The sequence below is a fragment of the Maylandia zebra genome, linkage group LG9 (genome assembly GCF_041146795.1).
Source record: "Maylandia zebra isolate NMK-2024a linkage group LG9, Mzebra_GT3a, whole genome shotgun sequence".
In the NCBI taxonomy this organism is placed as follows: domain Eukaryota; kingdom Metazoa; phylum Chordata; class Actinopteri; order Cichliformes; family Cichlidae; genus Maylandia; species Maylandia zebra.
In genome coordinates this window covers 22024908-22049827 of record NC_135175.1, presented here as the reverse complement: position 1 = coordinate 22049827, position 24920 = coordinate 22024908, and the positions used below count along the sequence as shown (strand labels likewise).

At 40.7% G+C, this 24920-nt stretch overlaps 2 protein-coding genes across 2 annotated transcripts; both read left to right on the top strand.

Moving 5' to 3' along the window:
- The first annotated feature begins 11763 nt into the window (after nucleotides 1-11763).
- On the top strand, nucleotides 11764-18542 carry agtr1b (angiotensin II receptor, type 1b). The gene is made up of 3 exons (XM_004546772.6): nucleotides 11764-11893; nucleotides 12210-12505; nucleotides 16475-18542. The coding sequence occupies exon 3, from the start codon at nucleotides 16575-16577 to the stop codon at nucleotides 17664-17666; it is 1092 nt and encodes a 363-aa protein (XP_004546829.3). The 5' UTR covers nucleotides 11764-11893; nucleotides 12210-12505; nucleotides 16475-16574; the 3' UTR covers nucleotides 17667-18542.
- Nucleotides 18543-18841: 299 nt separating this feature from the next.
- On the top strand, nucleotides 18842-23211 carry cpb1 (carboxypeptidase B1 (tissue)). The gene is made up of 11 exons (XM_004546773.6): nucleotides 18842-18951; nucleotides 19196-19271; nucleotides 19350-19474; nucleotides 19587-19686; nucleotides 19782-19883; nucleotides 20531-20635; nucleotides 20726-20836; nucleotides 20953-21043; nucleotides 21410-21612; nucleotides 22452-22536; nucleotides 22842-23211. Exons 1-11 carry the CDS (start codon nucleotides 18887-18889, stop codon nucleotides 23027-23029), a joined length of 1251 nt encoding a protein of 416 aa, XP_004546830.2. The 5' UTR covers nucleotides 18842-18886; the 3' UTR covers nucleotides 23030-23211.
- The last annotated feature ends 1709 nt before the right edge of the window (nucleotides 23212-24920 follow it).

Here is a 24920-nt window from a genome sequence, read left to right as displayed (position 1 = left end):
AATGACACAGAAAGTCATAAAGTCAAACATAATTTTTAAAAACACCAGTATAGGCTCATAAGGCCCTGATGGTAAAAAACTGCATTTCCGCAAAATGACGTCACTTCCGGTTTCGGGCAGGTCATGGCGGACATGCGATGGCTCACGCTGACGTCTATTCCAACGTAGGAAGTGTTACAAACAGCTGATCGGATCGGCAAAGCGTGTTTCTGGAATATTATGTTTTTGTTGCTGCAAGCGCTTTTTATGCAGTTTTTGCAAAGCTATATGTGGAAGGAAACTGTGACCTAGGACAAGCTGATGGCATAAGATGTAAGTACAACTCCTCCGGTTTCATATGCAAAAAAAATTATTGCGCTAGCTTACTTGGTTGCAGTGCTACCAGGATTTAAAAATAGTTACGCAAAACGGAGCGTGCCCGCACCCACCGGCTTTAAAGGGTTAAATCCCAAAATTCTGAGCTAGTTATTCACAGAGGGAAGGTAATTTACTCTGTTATGCTCAGCAGTATGTTCTTTAAACTTAAACAACAGATGATTTCACACATGCACTGCAGCCCTGAATCTTTGGAGACTTTACTCCAGCTCCCCCAGGGCTCATGCATGAATTGTGCAGGTAAGTCACAAGCAAGTGAATGGGCATGGCGTAGTCTGCCTCAGTATGCTCCACAAAGGGAGCGACTCCCACGACTAAACCAAACAGAATAATTCCAGTGCGACATGTGAGAAAAATGCAAATTCACAAAACATCCTTGTCTCACTAGTAAGTAATCTGGAACAGTGTTTGGGGGTGAGACATATAAAAACACAGCAAGATTGTTATCTGGCATGCCACTAGATTAATTATTCAATAGCAATTAGAAAATGCCTCTTTTTTTCATGAAGATATTTCATTAAACACTAAAGTTTATGCAGTTAAGTGCTTCTAATCAATGTATATCTTGTGGATTGCAGTAGCAATTTGGTTTGTTAGTCATGCATCATAGTAGAGTTTTTGTTGGCCAAAAAGTAGAGCTGTCAACAGAAATGCCAAAAATATGATGGAGGTCACTTAGAAACAGAGTCTCCAGGGAATAGTGCATGCACACAAAGAGAGCAAGCACTCACAAGTTTATGTCGGGCACAAATGTTGATCACATTTAATTAACCAAATGTTAGTATTGCTCTTTAGAAAATAGCTGTGCACCATCATCAGCTTTATAAAGCATTAGCAACACTGGCCTTTAAAAACTTGTGTCCTCTGTGTCCAACTTCTGGTAAACTCAACATAATTCTCCAGGACATTATACTCACATTCCACGTTCTTCTATACTAGGAAATGAGTCACAATATGGCAGCTAACAATGTTCCCATTTCCAGATATTTATGTCTCTACATCCGGACGCCATAGAACCAACAGGAAAGAAGACTAAATTAAAAAACCTGTATGAGCTCCTCCTTTCCTTGGACTATGTGTTGATTGCAAGACCTCGGTGCCATCCGATGACTGGCACTCCTTTAAAACACAGTCAAGACAAACTCCCTAAGTGATTCCACCTCAGCAGAAAAAAGCAGCCAGACAAGCCATTTAAAACTTGCAAAACAAAAAGGTCAGCAGACACACCAGGGACTAGCTAGACTTTAGACATTTTCTCACAATATATATATATATAATATTTTCTAGTGTGCCTGTTATCTGCGCACTGGAGGGATGGAGAGATGAATGGAACAAAATTCTTGACCTGTTGTTTACTTTAGGTCAAATGAACCCAGCGTCCCAGAGTGCGCAGCAGACTTGCAGGAATAGGATGACGAACAGAGATGACGAAAAATGCGAGTGAAGGCTATTTAGAGTCGGGTTTTCAGATTTTTAAGCTGTTGTCGGTATAAAGTGTTACTGGTACAGCTGAGCTAAGAGCAATATTACAGCTAAACAGTATGTTCTCATAAAAGGTTATTGCTTCCATTAACTGAGTCATGGCTCTTAAGGCGCACGAGGGATAACGATGTGAAGAGAAAATATACCAGTAACAATTGTATAGAGTTTGTCAAAGTACGAAAAGCAAAGAATAAAGTGGGCTCGTAATGTCATGTTATTGCTTTCTGGATGTATGTTTGTGATTTTTTAATACTTCCCATCCCCTCTTTTCCCACCTTCTAGCTACTGTTTGCCCAAAGGACAGTCCATCATTGGATGATCTTAACAGACTTCCACGCTCATGAGCACTTTATCTAGAACACCATATGGATACTGGGGAGACTGTTGCCTTGATTTCAAAACAACTTTGGACCTCAGCATTGACTCACACAATGCTGGAAACCTTCTCTTTATTTCTGACATGTCTGCATCTTCTTTGTCGACTGTACATTCATGCCACAAATTCATTGTACCCAAAGGTCTTTTAATGAATTCAGATCTTCTGGTTTACTTGTGGTTCACACAGGCGTCATTCAAACCATGAGACCCAAAGCATGTCAAGACAATATTACGCAAACCGTACCTTGGACTGGTGGTCCTTCATCTCATGCTATGAATGCCAAATTCTGACCCTACCATCTGATACCTCAGCCCAAACTGAGATTCAGACCACGATTTTCCAGTTTTCAACTGTCCAACTCTGATTGGCCTGTGCACCCTCAGGTTTTGGTTCTTGGCTGACCTCGAGAGGAATACAGTCAATTTAATTAAATCAACATTTTGACCTTATCTCATAGCAATATGTTTGTTTGTTTTTTTTAAGCAGCTGAGGTCTGTGCAATCTCCTTAGTAATCTTATCATCCTATAGTCCTGCAGTGGCATCAACAATAATAGATATCAGCACTGCTGGGTTGACGGATGGCGTTAACATCTACTCCCTAAAATAGTGATTTTCGCCTTTGTACTGCATACTGTGTTGCTCAAACACACACAAAGAAAAAAAGCAATAAATATATATTATATATGTAAAGATTATGTGATGACTCTGTATTTCATGTTTGTAAATCCAGCTATCACAACCACCTAAATGATTTCAGACTGGTTGCCTGTGTTGAAACTGCTTGAAAACTGGTGAAGTCAGAAATGTTGAGAAAAACCAAGCATGGTTTCGACCTCCTGCAGTTTACTAACAGGCCACATAGGAGCAGAAAATGCCAAAGAAACCTTGTTTAACCTAATTGTTAAACAGTTGGAAGGAAACGCTTCTTATGCTTGATTCCTGTATTCCAGCACTTACACAATGCTGGAATTCAACACAATTCAGCCTTGTATTTTTGTCAGCAGACGTTTAGAACAATTGGACCTGAATACAAATCTTGTGCCCTGGATTGTTAATTGTAAGAGGACTCAAAGAGTCGAGATAAACTGAGTCGCTTCTCAACTGGCTCCCCCACAAGGATGTATGCTCTCGCCCTTGTTATTTATCCTGTACACCAATACATGTCAGAGCAGGTATGAAAACAGAGCCATTTTAAAGTAAGCAGATGACTCTATTATTGTTAGGTGGCTTCAGGACAATGAGACCATCCTCGCACTGTGAAGCTGTGTGGCATTAAAGGGCACCAGCATCATTCATGCTAGAGGCAACCTTCTGAGTTCATTGATTTTTTTTATTTTAATCACACTTTAATGAAGTCCCTTTTTTCACTGTTTTCACTTTCGTTTATGTCATTACTTGGTTATGGTTTGGTCACAAACTCACATCTACCTGCAGGTGCACATAAAGCAACCTGAACCTGAACCACAGTGAGTTACCGCTTATGGTCACTCACTCACTAGAAATACTGGTTTCTTGCTGTGCGATGATGGAACGAACATACACACGAACACACACACCTGTGGCACAAATGTCAGTTATATGCAGAAATAATGAGATTAAACGGTCCTAAGTGTCACATTTGCACTGTCCTACTGATGGGGCTTTTTTATATCATGTGGTAAGCATTGTGAAAGCGTAAATGTTTTACCCAAACCATTTCATTTTCATAAATATGTCCAAGTAGTTTTAATGCACAACTCTGACAGTGAGTGAAAATGAAACTGAAGTTTACAAAATAAAATATAAAACAATCTAAAATATGGTTCCACGTAGAAATCAAACATCACGTCTCACGTTTGGGTGCATTTCTGTTTGTTTGTTTTTCCTTTTTTTGTTGTTGTTGTTAGTGGTCACTTGACATTTCAAAGCAGTAGCGTCTCGAACGTATTTAATAAATTACCAATGGGGGAGAAAAAAAGCAGCTCTCAGCAGCGGGATACTCTTTAGCCTTGCAAATGAGGACTCTTGCAAGTGTGACACGGTGATTGCAACACAAAATACTTTGTTTGAAATATAACCATTTGGAAGGAGAATATTCAAATGTCATTATATAATCGAATACTTTAGAAAATTGGATGTTTGATTATGGAAAAACAGAATCAGCACTATCAGCGGTTGCTTGTCTCCCATGTGGTTGGGAATGGAAAGCTGAGCTCCACCAGAACAGTTGTTTGACAGCACTGCTGGGGAGATATAAGAGTATCCACCTAAAATCCCACACTGTGTGCTGAAAACTAAGAACAGCTGTTTGGCGTAGCGCTCTGTTGCAGTTTGAACTCCTTCATATTTCAGATACACTTTACAGAATCTGCTTTATGTACACGTGTAGTTTGTTCCCTTGCCATGTGATGTTTGGGTCGACTCATCCACAAAAATCCAAAATTCACAGTTCTTTGCTTTTAAATACCTTAAACACTGCTCAAAATGTCTGCTCACATATTTATTCGACACAGTCGTTGAAGCCTGAGCTCTTTCGTCAAAACATCACATACGAGTCTGTTTGTTACTACAGCGATGAGGACTTGACAAAAACATTACAAGCATGGTTTGAGTCACCCTCTTCCTGGAGGACGGGGGTGTTTATACGGTCGGAAGAGCCCCAAGGCTGTTGACTCAGTTGAGCCCAAAACTCCCAACAGCTACAGAGAGTACAGTATGGCCCAGCGGGTGGGGGGGTCAGGGGAAAAGTGGACACAAGATAAGATACTTCACCTTCCTATTCACACACGATAGGCTCTTACAAAAGCTGGATGACTAATATATATTTTTTAATTATCATATTTTTATACATTTTATACATATTCTGTTTTTATATTATTATATTGTTTTGCGTGTAATTTGGATTTTACTCTCTTTTGGTTAATGACTCTTTTACAAGAATGAGAAAGACAATTCAAAGCTGTTAACATGCTGTTTACATAAGGAAAGCCTGCTAGGGATAAGAACAGGTTCCAGACCCCTAGTGCGCCAATGCGCTTGTGAAACTTCTCTGACCCGTGCACACACAATCACATGCATAAACACAAAAGACGCACAGAAACCCTGTGTTTTCAACACACACACACACACGCTCAATGAACTTAACACGAGCAGCCTAAAAGTAAGCAACATAGCCTCAGAGGGACACACGCTGCAGAACTTTATTCAGTTTAGATTTAGGTGACATAAGAATAAAGGAACATGGAGACAAATGTATATGTTTACGCTCTTACAATTTGTGTCTGAGATGCCTAAATGGAATAAAAAATCACTTTAATAAACACAAACAAACCTTTAGAGTAAGATACTCACTTCCTCGCTCGAAGGCAACGGTGCATTATCCTCGATTGAGCTATAAAGCTCCTTTGGCTGAACAGATACTACTTTAAGAAAGTAGAACATGTCTGCATTACAGCTCACTGTTTTATTGAATTCAAATGTCATCCAACTGATAAATCTCAACAGACCAGAGGGAAGTATTAATGCATTTTTAACCTCCATAGATCTAATAAAGAGCCCAAAATATTCATGGGAGAGGTTACACTCAAGGAGTACCAGCAAGCCTCCCTCGGTGCGCACCCCTTCAGTATTTTCCCATCCATCCCTGCATAGATGCAAAACGGCAACCTTGGGGAGACCCGACCTAAACAATGTGACTCTCAGAGGCCTTTTTAAAAGCCTTCCCACCACTTTCCCTCCAATCTCTCAGATGCTTCCTGTTTGTGTAAAAGATTTGTTGCTTTTTACATATCTGTTCTTTTGCTCCAATTTAGAGGAGTGTGCGGGCCATACAATTTTACAGATCCAAGGTCAACCACTGAGTCACTGATTTCCATGATGTTTTAAAGGAATTAAAACTTAGGGTTAGTGGTAAAACCGTGGCAGATACAGGTTGTATATGTATTCCTGACTCTTCATACCACCTTAAAAGTATATTGTAATGTGACAAAACACACTTTGTGCACTGTTACTCGTAATCCCTGTACACGCCCCTCCCTTCATCCTCCTACACAGCTTCTAAGTCAGACTCATGCGGGCAACAGCACTAACAAGGCAGGTCCATCGAGTGTGAGAGATGCAGTAAATATTTTCTGAGCCTTGACTGCCCCAGAGGGATGGTGCTGGCGCTGTCCTTGACACTTACGCAGCACACTGACAAAATAAAAAGCTTGTTAAAGTCACACTGGACAGGCCCCTCTTGGCCCATCAGGGGTGATGTATGTAGTGCTGGATGTTTAGGACTGTCAGGAGCTCAGACGTTAGTTATGAACAGATGGATGTTTCTTATATCTATACAAAGCATAAGAGTGCCAAGCCTCCATTAGATAAAATATATGCCATGCATGTGTTTTGATGGAGTCCACCACCATTCCTGTGATATCGTACTAAGTTAAGCTCACTAAGCTCCCACTCATGAACATTATTCTTTTTAATACTATAACCAAGGCAATATTCTAAATGTAACCACCTACATTAACTAGATGCGTAATTAAACTGCCCTCTATATCTTCTTTAATAAATACCACCAAAAGTTAAATGGAAAGGTACTCCAAAAAAATATTGCTGTCCAAGAATGTATCCACTCAGAGAGATAAATATCCCAACGATTACATAATGTTCTGCATACCACAGTTTGGGGACATTAAGATGGTACAAGTGGGAGGGTTCTGTAGCCAACTGATACAAAAGAGATTTATGATGTGAATTCAGAGTTCATATTTGGCATCTAAGCTCTGACCTCGGCTCTGCCAGCATCCACCAAGTTCAGCAAAACATGGATCGGAAAGAACAAAAAATAAACTTTCTTCACCTCTGAAGGGAAAATTGGTCTGCATGTTAATGAGAGTGTGGGGAGTGAGTTGGAGGGCGGGGTGGGGTGGGCTGCTTTTAACCATGTAAAGCACTTTGTGCTACATTTCTGTATGAAAAGTGCTTTATAAATAAAGATTGATTGAGTGATTGATGTCGAACAGTAAAAGCAGTTTAAAAGTAGATTTTGCAAAGTAAAAGCAGATACAACTATCAGAGCAGACAGTACATAGATACAAGATGAAGTCAGCGGCTGAATAATAAAACCAGAAATTAATGCAGACATCCTGACCGAAGTGTAGCTGAAATGTGTGTAACTGGTGGGCTTGTTTTGTGGCCAATTCATCCAACCAAACATTAGACTTTTAACTGTTCAGTGCACACTTACTTAGGCTTACAGAGAAGCATGCACTGCAGCATGAAATCATCCAGGAATAACATCAAAAAAAGGAAAATATGGTGCAATACCACTTCAGCCGCACTCACATTCCAATATAAGCATCCACAATGCAACATGTATCCTCATGCCAAACAATAATAACCAGGCAAAAAAGAAGAATTGAAGCCAAGGACACTCGATATATAGTGAATGAAAGACAGCAGTAACAAAAGCCAAGATATAAGCCACAAGCATACCTGTCAAAGACCAACTCAACACCAAGCAGATATCAAGCAGCAAGCTCTTACTTTGACAGAGGAAGCAGTGATCTTAGCAGGCTTTTTGAAGAGTCACAGCAGCTTCCACGCCAAGATTTGAAGATCATGTGGAATATGGCTTAGCTTAGAAATGCCTTAATAGCTAAAAAGAAAAGTAGCAGCATGCATTTTGGTGGATTTGGGGGCAGAATGAGCATCACTGCTTGACACTATTGGTGGTTGAAATGGTCTTATTATTTGAAGACAATGCTTTCAATGTAAGTCATAGAAGTGGTTTTTAGTGCAGCGGTTCTCTACATTATTTTGTAACCTGATATCAACTTATAATTATTGCCCAGCTAGAATTTGTTGCTGTTTTACATGTCTTTACATTTGAGTCAGAGAACAGCTGTTTTTCTATTACATGATAATAATAATTCCCAGTGGATAAACCAAAGTTGCCTTAAAAAGTAAAGTACAACTTCTCACGTGTCAGAGGGGTGTCTAACATTATTTGCTGCTTAGCATTGAAGCGTTTGCTGGGGGAGGGGGGAAAGCTGCCATTAGTGATATTAGTTCCACCTGTGATTCTCATACTGTGAGGGGTCTAAATGTCCAGAGAAACGCTGAGAAACATGTCTCTGGGCATTTTTTGATTACGAGTCTTAAGGGAATGGTGGGGAAGTGAGTTTCACAACAATATCTAAAGCAATAGTACAGTATGGAACTGTTTAAAACAAAGGGGAAAAATGTGGTTGGGCTTATTAAGACAACATGTCCATCAAATCCCAAACATAAAGAGAACTGCTTCACTCTGCACATATTGTTTTAATAGAGAATATTTTTTTTTGTGTTATTTAAAAAAAGATATTTTGGGGTAAAGTTTGGATACAAACTTATGAGGAACATGTGTGAAAAGAAACATGTAGTTCTTGTTCTGCATATATTTCTTTTGATCACATTAACCTGGCTCCGTGTCGGCAGAGAGTCTGCAGATGGAAACTAGCCCAAGGCTATAATCTGGCATATTTACATTTGTTAAAATGTTCATTAATATGTATTGCCCCTCTTTCTAAAAATAAATAAATAAATAAATAAATAAGTTAAACATGCAATAGGTTCTCTCAGAGATTGGCTTTGATAGAAACACGCAGCACGAACCTGTCAAAAGCTGATACTTTGTTTTGGAAATTTTAAATATTTATACACATCTAGAAGCTACAAATAGGCAAATTAAAAGGAAATCTTGAACTCTTGAGTCAGGTTATAGCGGTGGCGGTTTAGTTCCATTAGTGAGGGACCAGTGCAAATTAATCCAAACTTAAGATGCTTCCTGGACTTCCATAATGGCAACCCATCTACACTACAAGCCTTTGGAATTGACCACATTCATATTTTAACACAAACAGGTGACAGAGGAACCTTTTACAAAGGAAAGTTTTCTGGATAATCTACAGGCCACTAAATACTCTGTTCTAACTGGCAACTTTTCTTTTTTATAGACCTTCATGTTGTCTGTAATTGATGCTGCTGTGTGTGTCTTGCCTGATTTGGACTAAATTTGGTGAATCCTTTTGGGCTTGGTGTTTATATCCTTTTTTTTTAGGTTTTATTGGTGGAATATTCGAACCCTCACCCTTGTGGGAAGCTTTCTATTGGTGAAACACAGCAAGAACAGATCTGGTTTGCTCATGGCACCTCAAGTAGAAGTGATTTTGAATCCAGGAACTGCTGCAACTCAGCAGTTGAAGTCAATAAAAACTTTGTTCTGAGTAATAATTTTTATCCTGTGCTCACACATTTTCTATCCTTGTGGGAGAAGCCTTTTCCAGGTTCCCCAGAGTAACTTGGAATTACTGAATGGTTTAATAATCATGTGGCTTTCAGGTTTTCAGCCCATGTTAACACTTACTTGGCCCAATGTGTTGGACGTGGATCTCCATTAACATCTTTAAAACACCAAATGAGGGAACAGATTTTAAAATAATGTTTTTCCATCCCTTCAGTACATTTCCAGAGAACATTTAGAATCAATCCCAAGATGCATTTAAGCTGTTCTGCCGGTATGTGGTGGTTCATTTTCTTGCTAAGACACTTTATGCTGTTAATTTTTTTTCTCTCCAGTTTGTCACCCGTGTTCATTTTACAGCTCGAGCTCAACTTCAGAACTCACACAGTATTGTCTTTCTTCAGCAGGTGGCTGTGTGCTGGTTTGGCCTTTTACCGCCTGTGTTGCTGTGGTGTAAAAAGTCTATTTCCCCGCAGTGGTCTGCTACCAGTAATTACCTCAGACATCAATTTATTCTACTACAGCTTAAGTGCTAACACGGCTAATCTTGTTAGAGTGATGTGATTAGCAGGAACATCGCCCAAGATCACACCTCCAGGGTATGAGCAGTTGAGATGAAGCCTTGGCCTCTTTCTGGCCTCATCCAGCCACAACTGATGAATTATTCTGTAAAAAAGAAAAAAGAAAAAATGGATTTACTTGGATTTTATGATAGTTGCATGGGTTCATAAAAGTTGCACAACTATAACTTGGATTAAACATTGATGCATTTATTGAGTGCATTAAAGAGGACACTGTCAGAATATGTAATTTTACCTTTTTAATGCACCAACTTCAATTAAATAAACTCTATTCTTTCTATAAAAAGAAAACAAAAAAAGCTTTAGGAACATTAACTATGTCATTTCCCTTCTAATCTTTTGCATATCTCTGTTTTAAGATCACCAACATCTGGTTCTGCTTGTACCCAAGGAGTGTAAATCATTGTTGTAGTATGGGGTGTTGCAACAACATCCTGTCCCCACTGAGAATTATTTGCTTTGTGGAAAATACATGTAGTGATTCTGCACTCTCTGCTCACTTCCTGAGAGGGCTCAAGGGTCAGATATAGACAAGATAATTCTTGTGGCAGCGAGGACCGTAAGGACGAAGGGATACCATACAGATGCTCAGTGCTGTGACAGGATACGCAATAAGATAACATTCGCCTAATGGATGGTTCTTATCATTTGCAGTAATTGAAGACATAATGGAGCTTGATCATAATCCCCTGGAGGTGTAAATGGCTCTGTTGCTGAGCAAAGTGAGTTACTCTCCTCCACAACCTACCCTTCCTGAAAAATGACAGGTATAAAAAGCGAAGAGCTATTTGCTGCACGTCACGTATTTTCAAAACGTTTTCCAGACCTTTGTACCTGCTGCCTTTTGACCCCCGGTGACCTTTGAAGAACCGCCTGCCATAAAAACCTCAGCAAATGTGATCATTCTCAAATGACCAGGTCACACCTGAGTGAGCAAAAGTCACCAAACAGGACTTCCACTTAGCCCAAAGTGTTTGCTTTTCCTTTCTTTCCTTGTTTGTCTTTAGCCCAGGCGACGGCTTTCTTCAACAGCCGCCACTGAAACTGAGGGGATTTGCAGGATGGCTGCCACGCCACCTCATCTATGACTTATCCATGTCAGCGACATTTGCAATAGGTTGCAGCAGAGAGGCGAGGATGTGACCTGCTTCTCAACACCTGTCAGACCTTGAGAAAGAATAGGGGGAGACGAATAACAACCAAGCTGTGTCTGACGGTTCTGTGCAATCCCTAAAAATAGAAATTCCTTCTTAATGCAGCTGGATTACACAAGCGCGCAGACGAGTTCTTTCCTTTTCGTGCCTGAGTTGGGTTTTTCCTTCTTTTCTTTTTGATCACACATGAACTGTTTTAGTGGTTTAATAAGTCACTTTCATCAAACTTACAGCTTCAATAGAGACAGTTTGGCCAAGGGGGAGTTGTAAGCTCTGAGGTATGCATGCACATAGATTTACACAATGCCGAGAAAAGGTCCATATGTTTTTTAAAAAAGCGTGGCAAATGAGTGACAGATGAATCGCATACTGAAATGCAGGAAACGCTTTGAGGAACCCTAGCAAGAAGTGGGGAAAAAATAACAGTGTCCCAACTCTCAGGCTCCACCCAACTGATCTCCCCCGACATACACACACTTTTTTGAGCCCGTGTTGCATAGTGATTCAAGGGGATTCTTGTGGCAGCTATTAATAAAGTGTGTTGACAGGCTCAGTCATAATCAGACCCTGGCCGTTCCTTTCATGCTGTGCAGAGGACGAGGGACGGTGGGACTGTCATTGGATGAGAGCTGACATAAGTGGAAGGAGAGAGGTGGCCAAAATATTGAAGTAAGACTTAAACAAAGTGCTGTCTGTGATTATGAGCATGATTTTGCATAGTCAATTAAAATGCAGAGCCAAATTGAACACCCTTAAAGGATTATGCAACAGGGCTAGATTTGGAATGTTAATCATCTCAAGCTGTCAGAAGTAGTCAATTTCATAAGACAGAAAAAAGTTGATGATTAAAAGCAGACGTTAAGGGAGAGGAGGGGAGATAGTGCTTGAGGTGCAAGGGGGAAAGTAGAGAGGAGGAGGAGAGAGAGGAGGAGAGGAGAGGTGCTATTGTGTAAGAGCTCATGTGTGGTTGTTTGTGTATCTGCAGAGTCTGTTGGCCAGAGTGAAAGATGGGTCAAGACAATATGTAGCTGACTGGCTCCAGTGTAACTCATTCATCACTGTAGAGTGTGTGTTTGTGTGTTTGTGTGTGTGTCAGAGAGAGAGAGAGAGAGAGTAGTGGTGGGGTGAGGAGGGGGTTGTGTGTCAGACGGTGTTCCTCCTCGTCCTGCTCCAGCGGTTAAGTTAAATCAGAAGCAGTCAGTGACACGCTGCGGTGGTCTCTCTATCTCTCAGCCCGTCCTGCTCTGAAAGCATCAACAGCCTCCTGGTTCAGCACTGCAGGTAAGCACTGACACTGCCTCGCTTTCAGGAAGGATTCTCACCAACTTTCATCTTTGCTTTCATTGATGAACGTTAGCATTTTAGGGATAAGTTAGAGAAACTGTTTTCTGCTGATTCTTGGTGCAGTTTGAAAAACTTTTTTTCATTTACTAAAATGACTAATATTACTTTTTGTTTGTTTACTCTGTCTATGAAATTCTTCTGTGTTTAAAACCCTTAAACCAACTACAGTAAATCTGCGGTAGGAATGAGAAGAATTCAGAACCTAGTCATGCCATCTATACAAACCCAGGTCTTATATCTCCATAGAAAATTGGATCCACTTCCTGATAAACAGTATCTCCGTGCTCTTTGAAAATCCTCGCTTATGAAGAATTTAATCACAAAAAAAACACGTGAAAAGGTGAAGGAAAAGCAAACCAGGGGTAAAAAGAACTGATGGAATTTAATTTATAGTTGTGTGAGTGAAGGTGACAAAATTCATACTATTGAAGTAATAATGAGGAAAGAAGAAGTTAAGGGACAAAATAAAGTGCTGCAGACTTCTCAGAGTAAAAGTTGCTGTCAAAGTTTTTAGGAGTTTCATTCCCCCCTCTCGTGTTTCCATATTCAAGAGACTTGTTGTTCTCAGGTTATACGAGGTTTTCTTTTTTTAACAGAATTACCAAAACAATTGGAAAAAAATAAAAGATAGCAGGATTTACAGTCTCCTAGGTTATTGTAATTCAAAGTCGTAGTACAAGAAATGATTGGAAGCCTCTCAGGCACAGGTTTGTGTTGTTTGATTGTGTACGTCACATGAAAGCGCAGTTCTATAAACAGAAAGATGCAGACATAACTTCTGGAGCCAATATTTCCATTAGCTGCCCAGCTGCAAGCCATAAGTCAAGTCTTTGATTAGTTCATGGACACTGTCACAATGTCATACACACATGTATTATTAATTTAAACCCTTTGATGTTTTTCTATTTCTGGATTCATGTTAAAATGAGAGCTTTACTGTATCACTTTTTTAATGCAGTGGCAGATTCTTCAGCAGTTTAGGGAGGTTGCCTCACTTCAAGAAGCTCATGATTTAAAGCAACACCATGCAAGCTGAGACGGAGGAGGAAGTGAGTTGTAGGAGGCTACGGCTGAGATGCACTATGCAATTAGACACCATTGTTGTTCACCTTCAGGGAAAGGAGGAAATTTAAGGTTCAGGTCTTGTTGTTGGTTAATTAACTCGTGCTGAATTTGTATTTCTTTAACACCTTTAGAGATGCAGGATGCACAAAAGTCAGAGGCACCCATTGTTGCAGAGCATCCTGTTGACCAAACAGGGCTGAAACAGGAAGGTGGGGTGAAGTGGCCTGTTTCCAGTAAGATGAACCTCACTTTGTAATAGGCTGATATAAATCATTAACTCGATCAGCCACTGATTTTAGTGGTTTTCTCTTTGAACAGCCAGATGGTGGTGCTCATGTCCGAGCAGCTGGGTTCTCAAGCTAAGGGTAGCCTCAGATAGCTCAGTTGATGGGAACTTTCTCGCTGTCCCAACTTAGACAATCCTATTATTCTAAACTAAAAGTGATTTAATTTGTCCTTGTTTTAGTTTTTGTAAATAAATCCCCTGTTCCCAGAACGATTCCACTTTTAAATGCCCCAAAATAGGACTCAAATGTTGCTACTATAATGTCACTCAGGATTCAGCCACAGAGATCTGGAGGGCAGAAATGTCCCCAAACTTCCTCCTAACCCTGATTTTATCATTCAGCTTTGTTTGCAAACAACTCTGGGCCTTTGCAGCCTTTTTGTCTTGTCTCAGAGGATGCAGCTTGCGCACGGACTTTGTGAAGGGGCTGTTTGCCTTCCTGTCTGTGGTCACCCAGGGTTTATAGCTGCCATTCAGTAATGTGCCATCTCACTCAAGCTATAGCTCACTGGACAAAGCCACCCTAAATAGCCTTCTTCTAAGTCACTTTCTTTCTGTGCCACCTTATCTTTATTATAGATATTCAGCACATGGAGCCTTGTTTGTATTAACTCAACACACGTTCCCTTACTATCTTCATCTCCCTCATGGAAAAACACTGGCGTTGCACTGCACTAATAATAGTAAAAGAGTGTCCATTTTCTCTCCTATTTCCATTTCTGGCAATCAAAAATCTTCTGAGCATCAAGAGATTTCCTTTAATCGTTTAAAAATCCCCAAACTGTGAAACCGATATTCATTTTAATGCTCTTGTTTGCATGGTTTGATATTACAGTCACCCACCGTTATAAACATTAAGAAGCAAAACACCCGCACTTTGAATCCGAGCTTCGACATCTGTGTCGGTGCTTTATCCTACCTGTTACACTGGGGCCTGTGCAGGAAACTCGCAGAGATATTCCATTATTCTGCTGCCCTTGGCATCCACACATCTTCCACACTCGATAAATCCCACATCTGCAGCAGATAGGGTCGTTGCTTTAGTGCACGCAGGGTTTTTTTTTTCTTATTTCGTTTTTTTCAAAGAATTCACCTACTGAAATCTGCTGAAAAATTAGGATCTTTTTATTATTCTCAGATAAAACAGTTGTGCTGCTGGAGCTCAGACTCTGAGCTCAGTAGATGTGAAGGTAAAGTGTCTGCAATAGGTTGATTCGAGTAGCTTAAACTCCAATGAGATTGTGACAGGAGCACATGGCTACTTTTTTAAAAAAAAAAAAATCTAAATGTATAGAAACACCCTGGCTGAAATATCAGTAGTGTTTCTGTCAAAATGCGCTGTGTCCCTGCTGAGTCAGCAGTGAGACGTAAAGAGTAAAATCCTAATGCTAGCATGCCATCTTGTGGCAAAATCCTGCTCCGTTTACTCAGACTGGTAATCCAGGGAATTCCATTTCTGTCGTGACAGCTGTATAATAATAAAAGGTTAACTTCTCATTCCCAAAAGAAATCATAAATCAGTTAAACAGTTGTTCATTATCTTCAAATTGTATTTGCCTACTTATGATCTCTAAAGACAGAGTTATGTTTTCTTTGGCATCAGATTGGATTTACTGTAACCACAAATATTTCTTGTTTTTTGTGCAAGTTTGGGTAATCTCTTCAGCTATATTGACATATAAATGAGGCTTATGCTAATATTATTACATCAGCTCCACTAATGACACCCACAAAGCTATTCTATTAAACATAAAGATGCTCAGCAAAGGAGAGAATTTGTTTTTTATATTCCCATTTCACTCTAAGCTTGTGCAAATCAAGCATGAAAAAAAAGAGAAAAAGAAAAAAGAAAAAAATAGCCCCGAGGCCAATTTTCCGCAGCACGCAGGTTTGATTTTCTCACAGAGCAAAGTTTCCACAGAGCTGAATCCCTGCTGTCCTGTTTGTTTAGGTGTGTGCTGATTAGAAGTTCTCATGCTGTGTACAATGTATCTCGGCGCGCCGAGGGTTTAAAACGTGACATGTCTTTTACGGTGACTGGAGCCTCGAACCTCTCCTCTCCTCCCCTGCTCCCTCAGCGCTTTAGTGTTTAATGGCGTTGTTATCCAAGCTCGCGCTTTGCCATGCGGCCTTCATTAACTCAGGTCATAACACGAGGCATAAATGTTCTCCTTCCGGGTGCTGACAGTCCAACCCAGATGGACCGAGCATTTGATAAACACTGTACAGTTTTACTGTTGCCCTTCATTAGCCGAGGGACGATTATAAGGCGAAGGCAGAATGCAGGCTGTCTGAATAATGACGTTTTTAAAGGGCATTTTTGGAATATTGAATAACATGCAACATCTGTTTTTCATGGCTTCTTACTTTACAGAAATAACATAAAGCGTCAGGATGGCTTTAATGTGCAGGTCTTTAATGAGCTGGTGTAGAGTGAGCATTTTCATGGGTGCTCGTGTGGATTAGCGTTTATGGGTCGTGCCAGCAGTAATGATGGCTCCTCTCCTGGGCTGCCTGTGACATTTTCTTTTTTTTTGTGTGTGTTTCTTTTATAGGACTCGCTGAGGCCCTCTCCCAAGGCCTGTATCAGTCACCACAGACCAGCCCTGGCTACAGGGACCCTCCATTTAAAAGTCCTGGGATTTGGTGCTCAAAATGCAAAATCTAACGACAGAAACAACAGACGGTTTAGAACTGGCATGTGGTATGTCTGGACACCATGAAATAATTTTCACCCTGGTACCCATCGTCTATGGCTGTATTTTTGTCATCGGCATTGTCGGAAACAGCATGGTGGTGGCTGTCATCTACTGCTATATGAAGCTTAAGACGGTGGCTAACATTTTCGTCCTGAATCTTGCCGTGTCTGACCTCACGTTTCTCATCACTCTACCAATGTGGGCCACCTACACCGCCACAGGCTATAGTTGGCCCTTTGGAGGATTCCTGTGCAAGGCCAGTGCAGGGCTGGTGATTTTTAACATCTACACCAGCATCTTCTTCCTCACAGCGCTCAGCCTAGACCGTTACCTGGCTATTGTGCATCCAATGCGATCGAGGCGCTTCCGCACCGTGGTGTATGCGCGTCTCACCTGTGTGGTGATCTGGCTTTTTGCCTTCGTGCTCAGTGTGCCCACAGCGGTGATCAGGGATCTCCACGACATCTCACACTCTAACACTACAGTGTGCGGCATTCTGCACCCGACTGAAGAAAATGAAATGTGGTTGAAAGAGCTCCGCCTCGCCATCAGCCTCATGAAGATCCTGCTGGGCTTCCTGGTGCCCTTTGTCATCATCCTCACTTGTTATTGCCTTATTGGGCAGGCGCTGCTGGGGGCCACGCACATACAGAAGAGCTCTCGTTCGCGGGACGACGAGGTACTGCGCATGCTCGCAGCAGCTGTCTTGGCCTTTTTCTTGTGCTGGGCGCCACACCAGGTATTCCACTTCATGGAGGTGCTCACCCAACTGAAACTTGTGAACAACTGCTCCATCGTGGAACTCATTGACACCGCCATACCCTTCACCATATGCATTGCCTACTTCAATAGCTGCGTGAACCCTATCGTGTACAGCTTCGTGGGGCACAACTTTCGCAAAAACTTACTCCATCTGCTGCGTTGCTCCCGAGGTGCAGTTCCCGGGCCTCACCCGAGCATTAGCTCCAAGATGAGTGCACTCTCTTTTCGCGCCACAGAGGCACTGAGCCTTGCAGTCAAAAGTAATGCCTCCTCTGACGTGAAGTAAAGGGGGGGGGGGAAAGGGGGGGTGGGAGAGAGAAACAGGGTACAGTTGACCTCTCCTCACTCTTTCAGTTTGAGGTCAAAGACCTGGGGATGGAGACATTCCATTCTTTTTTTTTCTCCATGCCCAACTGTATTACCCAGCACTGAAACATCCACAATGATTGTAATGTTGTGCACATGTTCCTCTGTAGTTGCAGAATATTTATTCATATACCATTCCATGTCACGTAGCATGCTGGCAAATTTTCCCATCTAACCCTGTGAAATGAATGAGAGTGTCACAAAAAAGCCATATTAATATAGTATGGCTCTGCAAGAAAATATTATACAGAATTACTGAACACTTATCCCATTATTTATAAAAAGATATGCATGTTCTGCAAAATTATGTCAGCATTGTGCCTCGATGATACAGTGCAGTACTATAGTGTCTAGTGAAAACTATCCTTTGCTCTCAGCAGGTCGTTCACTAGTTGGAACAATGCTAAAAAAAGTGCTAAGCCACTCATGAATGCTCTGCCAGTGGCAACATACATGAAATAATTGGAAATGTATTGCAAAATGTCATGTAAATGTATATTTGCAGCATATCTGACTTCAGTAACTATTTTCCGTATGTTATATAGTATAGTCAGACTATGTCCTCTTTGTGAAAATGTATATTTGTTTGCATATCAACACTGAAATGCTACCAAGTCTGGGAGTGACATGCTATCAAAAATGGAGTGCCATGTAAATAATCCAGGCTGGGAGATCATTGTCAGTGTCTTTGGTGGTTGTCTTTGTGGTATTTAAACTTGACAGGTGTGTTTTTTTTATACCGTGTAGGTGTACATTTTGTGAATACGAAAATATAATTAAAAAGAAATAAAATACAGTCCAAGGTGGATCTTATTTTTTAATAGCTGAGTGTAAAAAGAGACAAATCATCCTGATTAGTCGTGAAAGCAAGTCACACATTACAAAAAACACTTCTGATAACTGTGACTTATCCAAATCAAATGACCTTGGTTTAAAAATGCCTCAAACACGTCTTGAATCTATTAATCATTGACAGTACATCATGTAGGCTCTCGTTTTTCCACGTAACACCTAAAAAAAACCAGCGACACAGCAAAGGACGTATGACACATCTTTGCGTAAAAGACTCAGATTGGTGGATGTACGGCAAGCTGCGAGGTATAAGTGTCGTACACAAGGAAAGCCAGCTTCATTGCCAACATGAAGGTCCTCCTGTTTTTTGGATTGGTGGCTTTTGCCCTCGCTGACGTCACTCGCTTTGAGGGGTAAATTTACACTTTTGTTTTAAAAAAAGGACTGCATTCCTGTAAACTACAGCATGTGATGACACTAAAAATATAATGACGCAGTTCTAATAATAGAAGTACTATATAAGCCTGCGTTCCCTAAGTTTGTGGCTTATGCAAAGGGTATTACTGTGTTCCAAAGAAACTGCTGAGGAGTGAAGGCAAAGTGTTTGTGGATGCTATTTTATAATGTTGATTTCTCTCACCCCCCTTTTTTAAACAGTGATAAAGTTCTGCGTCTGAAGCCTGTCCTTAATGAACATGTGAAAGTCATTAGGGAACTGGCTAACAGTGTTCAGGTACCCATCTGCTTTCACACATACAGGCACACACATATGTTTCATTGCTCAAGTGTTTGACTTTGCTGCCATCTGCAGCTCGACTTTTGGACCCCAGAAAATGCTGAGCAGGTGACTGTGGGCATGAGCGTGGACATCCGTGTGCCTGCCCAGTACCTGGACATGGTGTTCACCGTCCTGCAGCAGAGCGGCATGCAGCTAGAGTAGGTCGCTAGACAAACAATTAAACTAAAGGATATTTATCTGGATATTTTGTGCCCCAGATTTACATTCTTCACGCAATGCTGTGACACTTTTTAATTAAATCCTATTCAGGGTCTTTATTGATGATGTTCAGGAGGCTGTTGATCGCCAGATTGAAAACAAGGGTTCTCCCAGAGCCCACAGCTACACCAAGTACAACACCTGGAGCGATGTAAGAGTCGAAACCCTTAAGAGCGCCGATCTCAATTCTGATTTTCTTTTCTGGTTTTCATTAATTTCTTACCATATTTGTCCTGTTTATTTTAGATTGAGTCATGGATGAACTCAATGGCTACTGCCAATTCTGATATGATCAGCAAGGAGGTGATTGGAAACACCTATGAGGGACGTCCCATGGTAGTTCTCAAGGTAGGCTTACCCAAATAAATATTAAAGAATTTAGTCAAAGGAGCTTGCAAAGAAAAGCATCTGGACTTCTTTAAGTTGCTTGAAGACGTTTCACCTCTCATCCGAGAAGCTTCTTCAGTTCTAAGGTCAAATGGTGGAGAGTCCCAGATTTAAACCTAGTGGGAGTATCCCCCCAAAGAGGGACAAAAGGACCCCCTGATGATCCTCTACCTAATCGCATGAGCCAAGGTGTGAAAACAGGTGTGGGTCACAATCAGCCAGGGTTTCGGGTGAGCTCATTGTGAAACCTGGACCCATCCTATCATGTGATTTCCTGAGGTCAGATGGCCCAGGATGTGAGTGGGCGTTAAGGCGTCTGGGAAGGGATCTCAAAACTGGATTAGAAATGGCAGACAGTTGGTGTCGTAAACCACCGCCTCTTTTCAAAGATGGTCGCTCACAGTGGACGTAAATGGCTTCTTTCACTTCTCTTTCAAACCATCTGTCCTCACTGCCAAAATGTGAACACTGGCATCCTCTTTCCAAGCTCCTTAGACTATGATGACCTGGATGACTGAGAACCTTCACAGACATTAAAGAATTTATTTTTTAATTTATATTATAACTACATGCAACAATTGTTTTGTGATTACATTTAACAACCACAGATTGGTAAGAAGTCTGGTTCCACCAAGCCTGCCATCTTCATGGACTGTGGATTCCACGCCAGAGAGTGGATCTCTCATGCTTTCTGTCAGTGGTTTGTCAATGAGGTAAGGAAGATACCAGGATGACCGAGGCAAGCACCTACAAATAAGGAATATAACTGATTACAGCACAAATTTTTTTGCAATCTTCCTCAGGCTGTGACCGCCTATGGTAGTGATTCTCAGATGACTAGCCTGCTCGACCAGATGGATGTCTTTGTTCTGCCCGTCTTCAACGTCGATGGTTACGTGTTCACCCACACAAACGTACGTTACAATCCATTTAAACTTAAGTTGTTTGCCTTAGTTAAAAGAAGACATCCTTGTGCTATATCTCGAAGAATGCATTTAATGCACATCTGTATGCATTTTGGGAACTTTAGAACAGGATGTGGAGAAAAACTCGCTCCAGGAACGCTGGATCCAGCTGCCTTGGGACTGATCCAAACAGAAACTTCAATGCTGGCTGGTGCAGTAAGTATGACATATGAACAGTTAAATCTTAGACTGATAAAAGAAAAATTGGGGTAATTTGCAATTGCATTGGTTATTTTTAAATGTCAGTTAATAGGCATTCCATAAAAAGCTAAATTTATTTTAAAAAAAAATACAAAAAACTTCAGCAAAAATATCAGGTTTAAGGACAGGACATAGAACTGTACCGGTATTTTTTTTTTATATAGATTTTCCATGTATTTTAATCTGGCAAGTCAATAATATGTTTAGTTACAGTTTGGCTGCTTGGTAACATTTTTAGTTTGTAATTTATTATGTCATTTTATTTAACAATTTTAAAAAGAAAAAGAAAACTTTTATACATGGTTTTCTATGTGATTGCAGCCACTGGAGCTTCCACCAACCCCTGCAGCGAAACTTACTGTGGCACCGCTCCTGAATCTGAAATTGAATCCAAGAATCTTGCCGACTTCATCCGCAAAAATAAATCCATCATCAAGGCCTACATCACTATCCACTCCTATTCTCAGATGCTGCTCTTCCCCTACTCCTACACCTATGAGTTAGCTGCAGACCATGACGAGCTGGTAAGTCACTGTTATCTGCCTTAGCATTGCAGTGAGTGTACAAAACCTACCTCTGAGTCAGGCTATGTATAATTATGAATTCGGTTCATTCAAATAATGATCTGTATGTGTGATATACATGAATACGAGCAAATAAAAAGTTTTACAATAGATCATATAATATAAACATATATAACTCTACCCACCCCATTACCGTGTTACTCTTATCTAAGGGCCACACTTAGCTGCAGCAAATCATTTACTCCCTGCTTACATGGCTCATTCTCATGGCTCTTTTACCTCTCACTGGGGTGTCCGTGGTGCTGCACAGTTAACACTCACACCCCTGCTCCAGCTCTCACACTAACTGAGGCAGATCACACGTCTCTGCCTCTCTATTACTCACTTGTAATTTAGACTGTCTTCTGACACTTTACAGAACAAAAGAACTCCAGGGATCTGTCATAACTCATCAGTCTGGCCAGAAATATCATTTCCTGCTTGTGCGTTTCTCTGGGGGTTTCATTTCCTCTTGCAACTCGCTGATGCTTTTACTGCTTTCTATAATATCACTAAAAATGTTACTGGAAACCCGCAGGGTGAAAAGCATGTATTTATAACGTGTAACAGCTGTATTTTAAAGGTGGTGTCATTTGTGTGCGTGCTTTGTTTGGTTTAAAGTGACAAATTTTACATTAAAAAGTCCTCCAAATTCAAGCATTTCCAGGCAATGACACACCTTTGCTCAGTCTGATATACTCAGATACTGTGTTGATATATATTTATATGTATATAGTTTAAACCTTATAATTAATTCACTCTATAACACATTTGACTTTTGTTTGTATTTTGTATTGTAGATGGCAGTTGCTAAGGGAGCTTCTTCTGCTCTGCGTAGCCTGTATGGCACAGTCTACACCAGCGGCCCCGGTGCTCCAACTATCTGTAAGTACAGCAAATAGTCACACTTTATTGTGGGAAGATTGCATATTCAGTGATAGCTTGATAACCTATTTCCACCTCTGTCATTATGCATTATGGTGTGTTCTCAGCGCACCCATCTCCATTGAGAAATGTGGCCTCTTGAAACCACAAAAGGCAATCATGAGCCACAGCTATTTCAAGCAAGGGATTCTTTTTTTTGCCCCCCCTCAAGTAAAATGTGTATGAAAACACATGTAGACTGTCCCAGGTTGTCAGAATGTCACCATCTCAGTGATTTCCCTCACTCTCTCCTCATCTGCCCTTAGACCCCGCTGCTGGAGGCTCTGATGACTGGGCCTACGACCTGGGAGTGAAATATTCCTACACCTTCGAGTTGCGTGACGAGGGTCAATATGGCTTCCTGCTGCCCGAGTCTCAGATCAAGCCCACATGCGAGGAGACCATGCTGGCCATCAAGTACATTGCGGCCCACGTGCAGAAGAACCTCTATTAAAATGCGGAACTGCCAGGACCCCTGCCAACTCGGCTCCTCTGTACCAGCCCCCAGCCCCTCCAACCTCTCAGCCATCTCCTGCCCGTATCCATGGATACAGGGCACCACCCGCCATGTTTCCTCACTGTGCTTGACAGAATGTCAAGATGAGTGCAAACAATAAAATCAATGATCCATCCCCACACGCTGAATCAATTTTTTTATGTGTATACGATAATATTGTGTCTGGTACACAGAGGCTTTACTGCGTACGAACAACAGCAATAATAACACTTTCACTTTAGGGCTCATCATCTGCTGCAATGAATGCAAATTAAGAGGGAAACATTTTAGAAACATATACCACAACCTTTAAGAAAAAATATTGTGTAATGTAACCATAATGAAACCATAATGTAACTGTGCCAAACACCAAATGTTCTTATAGTTTCTATAAAGTGTCTATAAAGGAGACATTTAAGAAAACAAAAGAAAGAGCCACAAATTTATTGCACCCCTTTGGATCACAGTGATCCCTCTTGTTCAGATGGCACTGCTCCAGTAGCAGCGCTTAGGTGGGCGTGGGTATCTGTTGTTAGGGATTTTCTAAACAAGGGCACAGTATGTGACAAGCAAAGAGCACTTCTTGGCAGCATCTCCATTCTGCCAAGCATCTGCCTCGGTGGAGAAAATAAGGGAGCCAAAGACCAGCGGGAAATTTTACTTCACATTCACATTTCTGGGGTAAAATTGGAAAAGTAAATTTCACTGACTGGTTTTCACGCATCACAATGCAGGGGAAAAAATATGACTAGTTTTATATTCAAATAAAAGCAGTGTATTGACCCTCATCCCACTGATATATATAATAAGTGGGATGTACTATATTTTTTTTCATTGTTCCAATTTTTTATGACTTTGTCAGTCAGCTTGTTCGTAATATTGTCATTTCAGTGATTTCTATTTCTCCTTTGATTAGTGCTTTTTAAAAATGCAAATGTCCATGCAGTTTGGTATGGGCCTAAATTAAAAAGGCACTCTTTCAGTGATTTAAAAGAAGAAATTTCAACATCGTATGAAGGCTCAAGGCCAGACCAAGGACACACTGGGGAGATTATGCCTCTGTGCTGGATAGTTACACGTTTATTTCAATGATAACACAAATGATTTTTACTTTAAATTACTGAAAATTAACAGACAAAAGATGATAAACAGGCTTTTACATAATAATGTTTAGATTTCTGTTTTACAAATATGCAAATTAACTGTAACATTTTCAAAAATAATAATAGTCATCTTTTTTCTTTAGATTAATTAATAAAATAACACTTTAAGAAGATTATATTTGCTTTTTGCACTAAATTATTCTTGAGCTACTTAGGCAACAGTCCATTGCATGGATGTTAAACATGTTGGTAAGATTGTGGTCAATATTGCCATTTGTATGCTTTTAATTCTGCCACTTGATGTCATTATTTTGATTTAAATGTAAGACAGTAAAATGACATATCATCCTCTTGCTTAATTATGACACTCCTCTTAAAGTACACTACTTGAGCTAAAAATAATTCACTGTTGTGTAATACAATAAGAGCACTGAATGACCTCCTAAACTACGGTTTGATAAATGCCTTGCTATACGCTCTTCAATCCACAAGGTGGCGACAAAGTGCCAAATGTTTACTACAGGACATCTTGTTCCTGGACGCATTACATCTTCGCCGTCTTTCATTTGTCACTATAACTAAAGATGACAGGACTCAGGGGAGATACCCGGCAGCTGTTTGAAAGGTCAGAGCTGTAGAATTATGTCCTGAGAGTGCAACGTTATCTCTGACTCAAAGAATTTTTCCCCCTTTACTTTTTCAGAGTTGTGAAATTTCCGTAACGTTAGGAGGAGGAAGCAATGCAC

Excerpts from the sequence above, each read along its gene's own strand:
- agtr1b (XM_004546772.6), top strand. The coding sequence starts at position 16,575 with ATGCAAAATCTAACGACAGAAACAACAGACGGTTTAGAACTGGCATGT.
- cpb1 (XM_004546773.6), top strand. The coding sequence starts at position 18,887 with ATGAAGGTCCTCCTGTTTTTTGGATTGGTGGCTTTTGCCCTCGCTGAC. Across the intron at positions 19,475-19,586 it reads CAGAGCGGCATGCAGCTAGA|GGTCTTTATTGATGATGTTC; the intron begins GTAGGTCGCTAG and ends AATCCTATTCAG. Across the intron at positions 20,636-20,725 it reads GTCAGTGGTTTGTCAATGAG|GCTGTGACCGCCTATGGTAG; the intron begins GTAAGGAAGATA and ends AATCTTCCTCAG.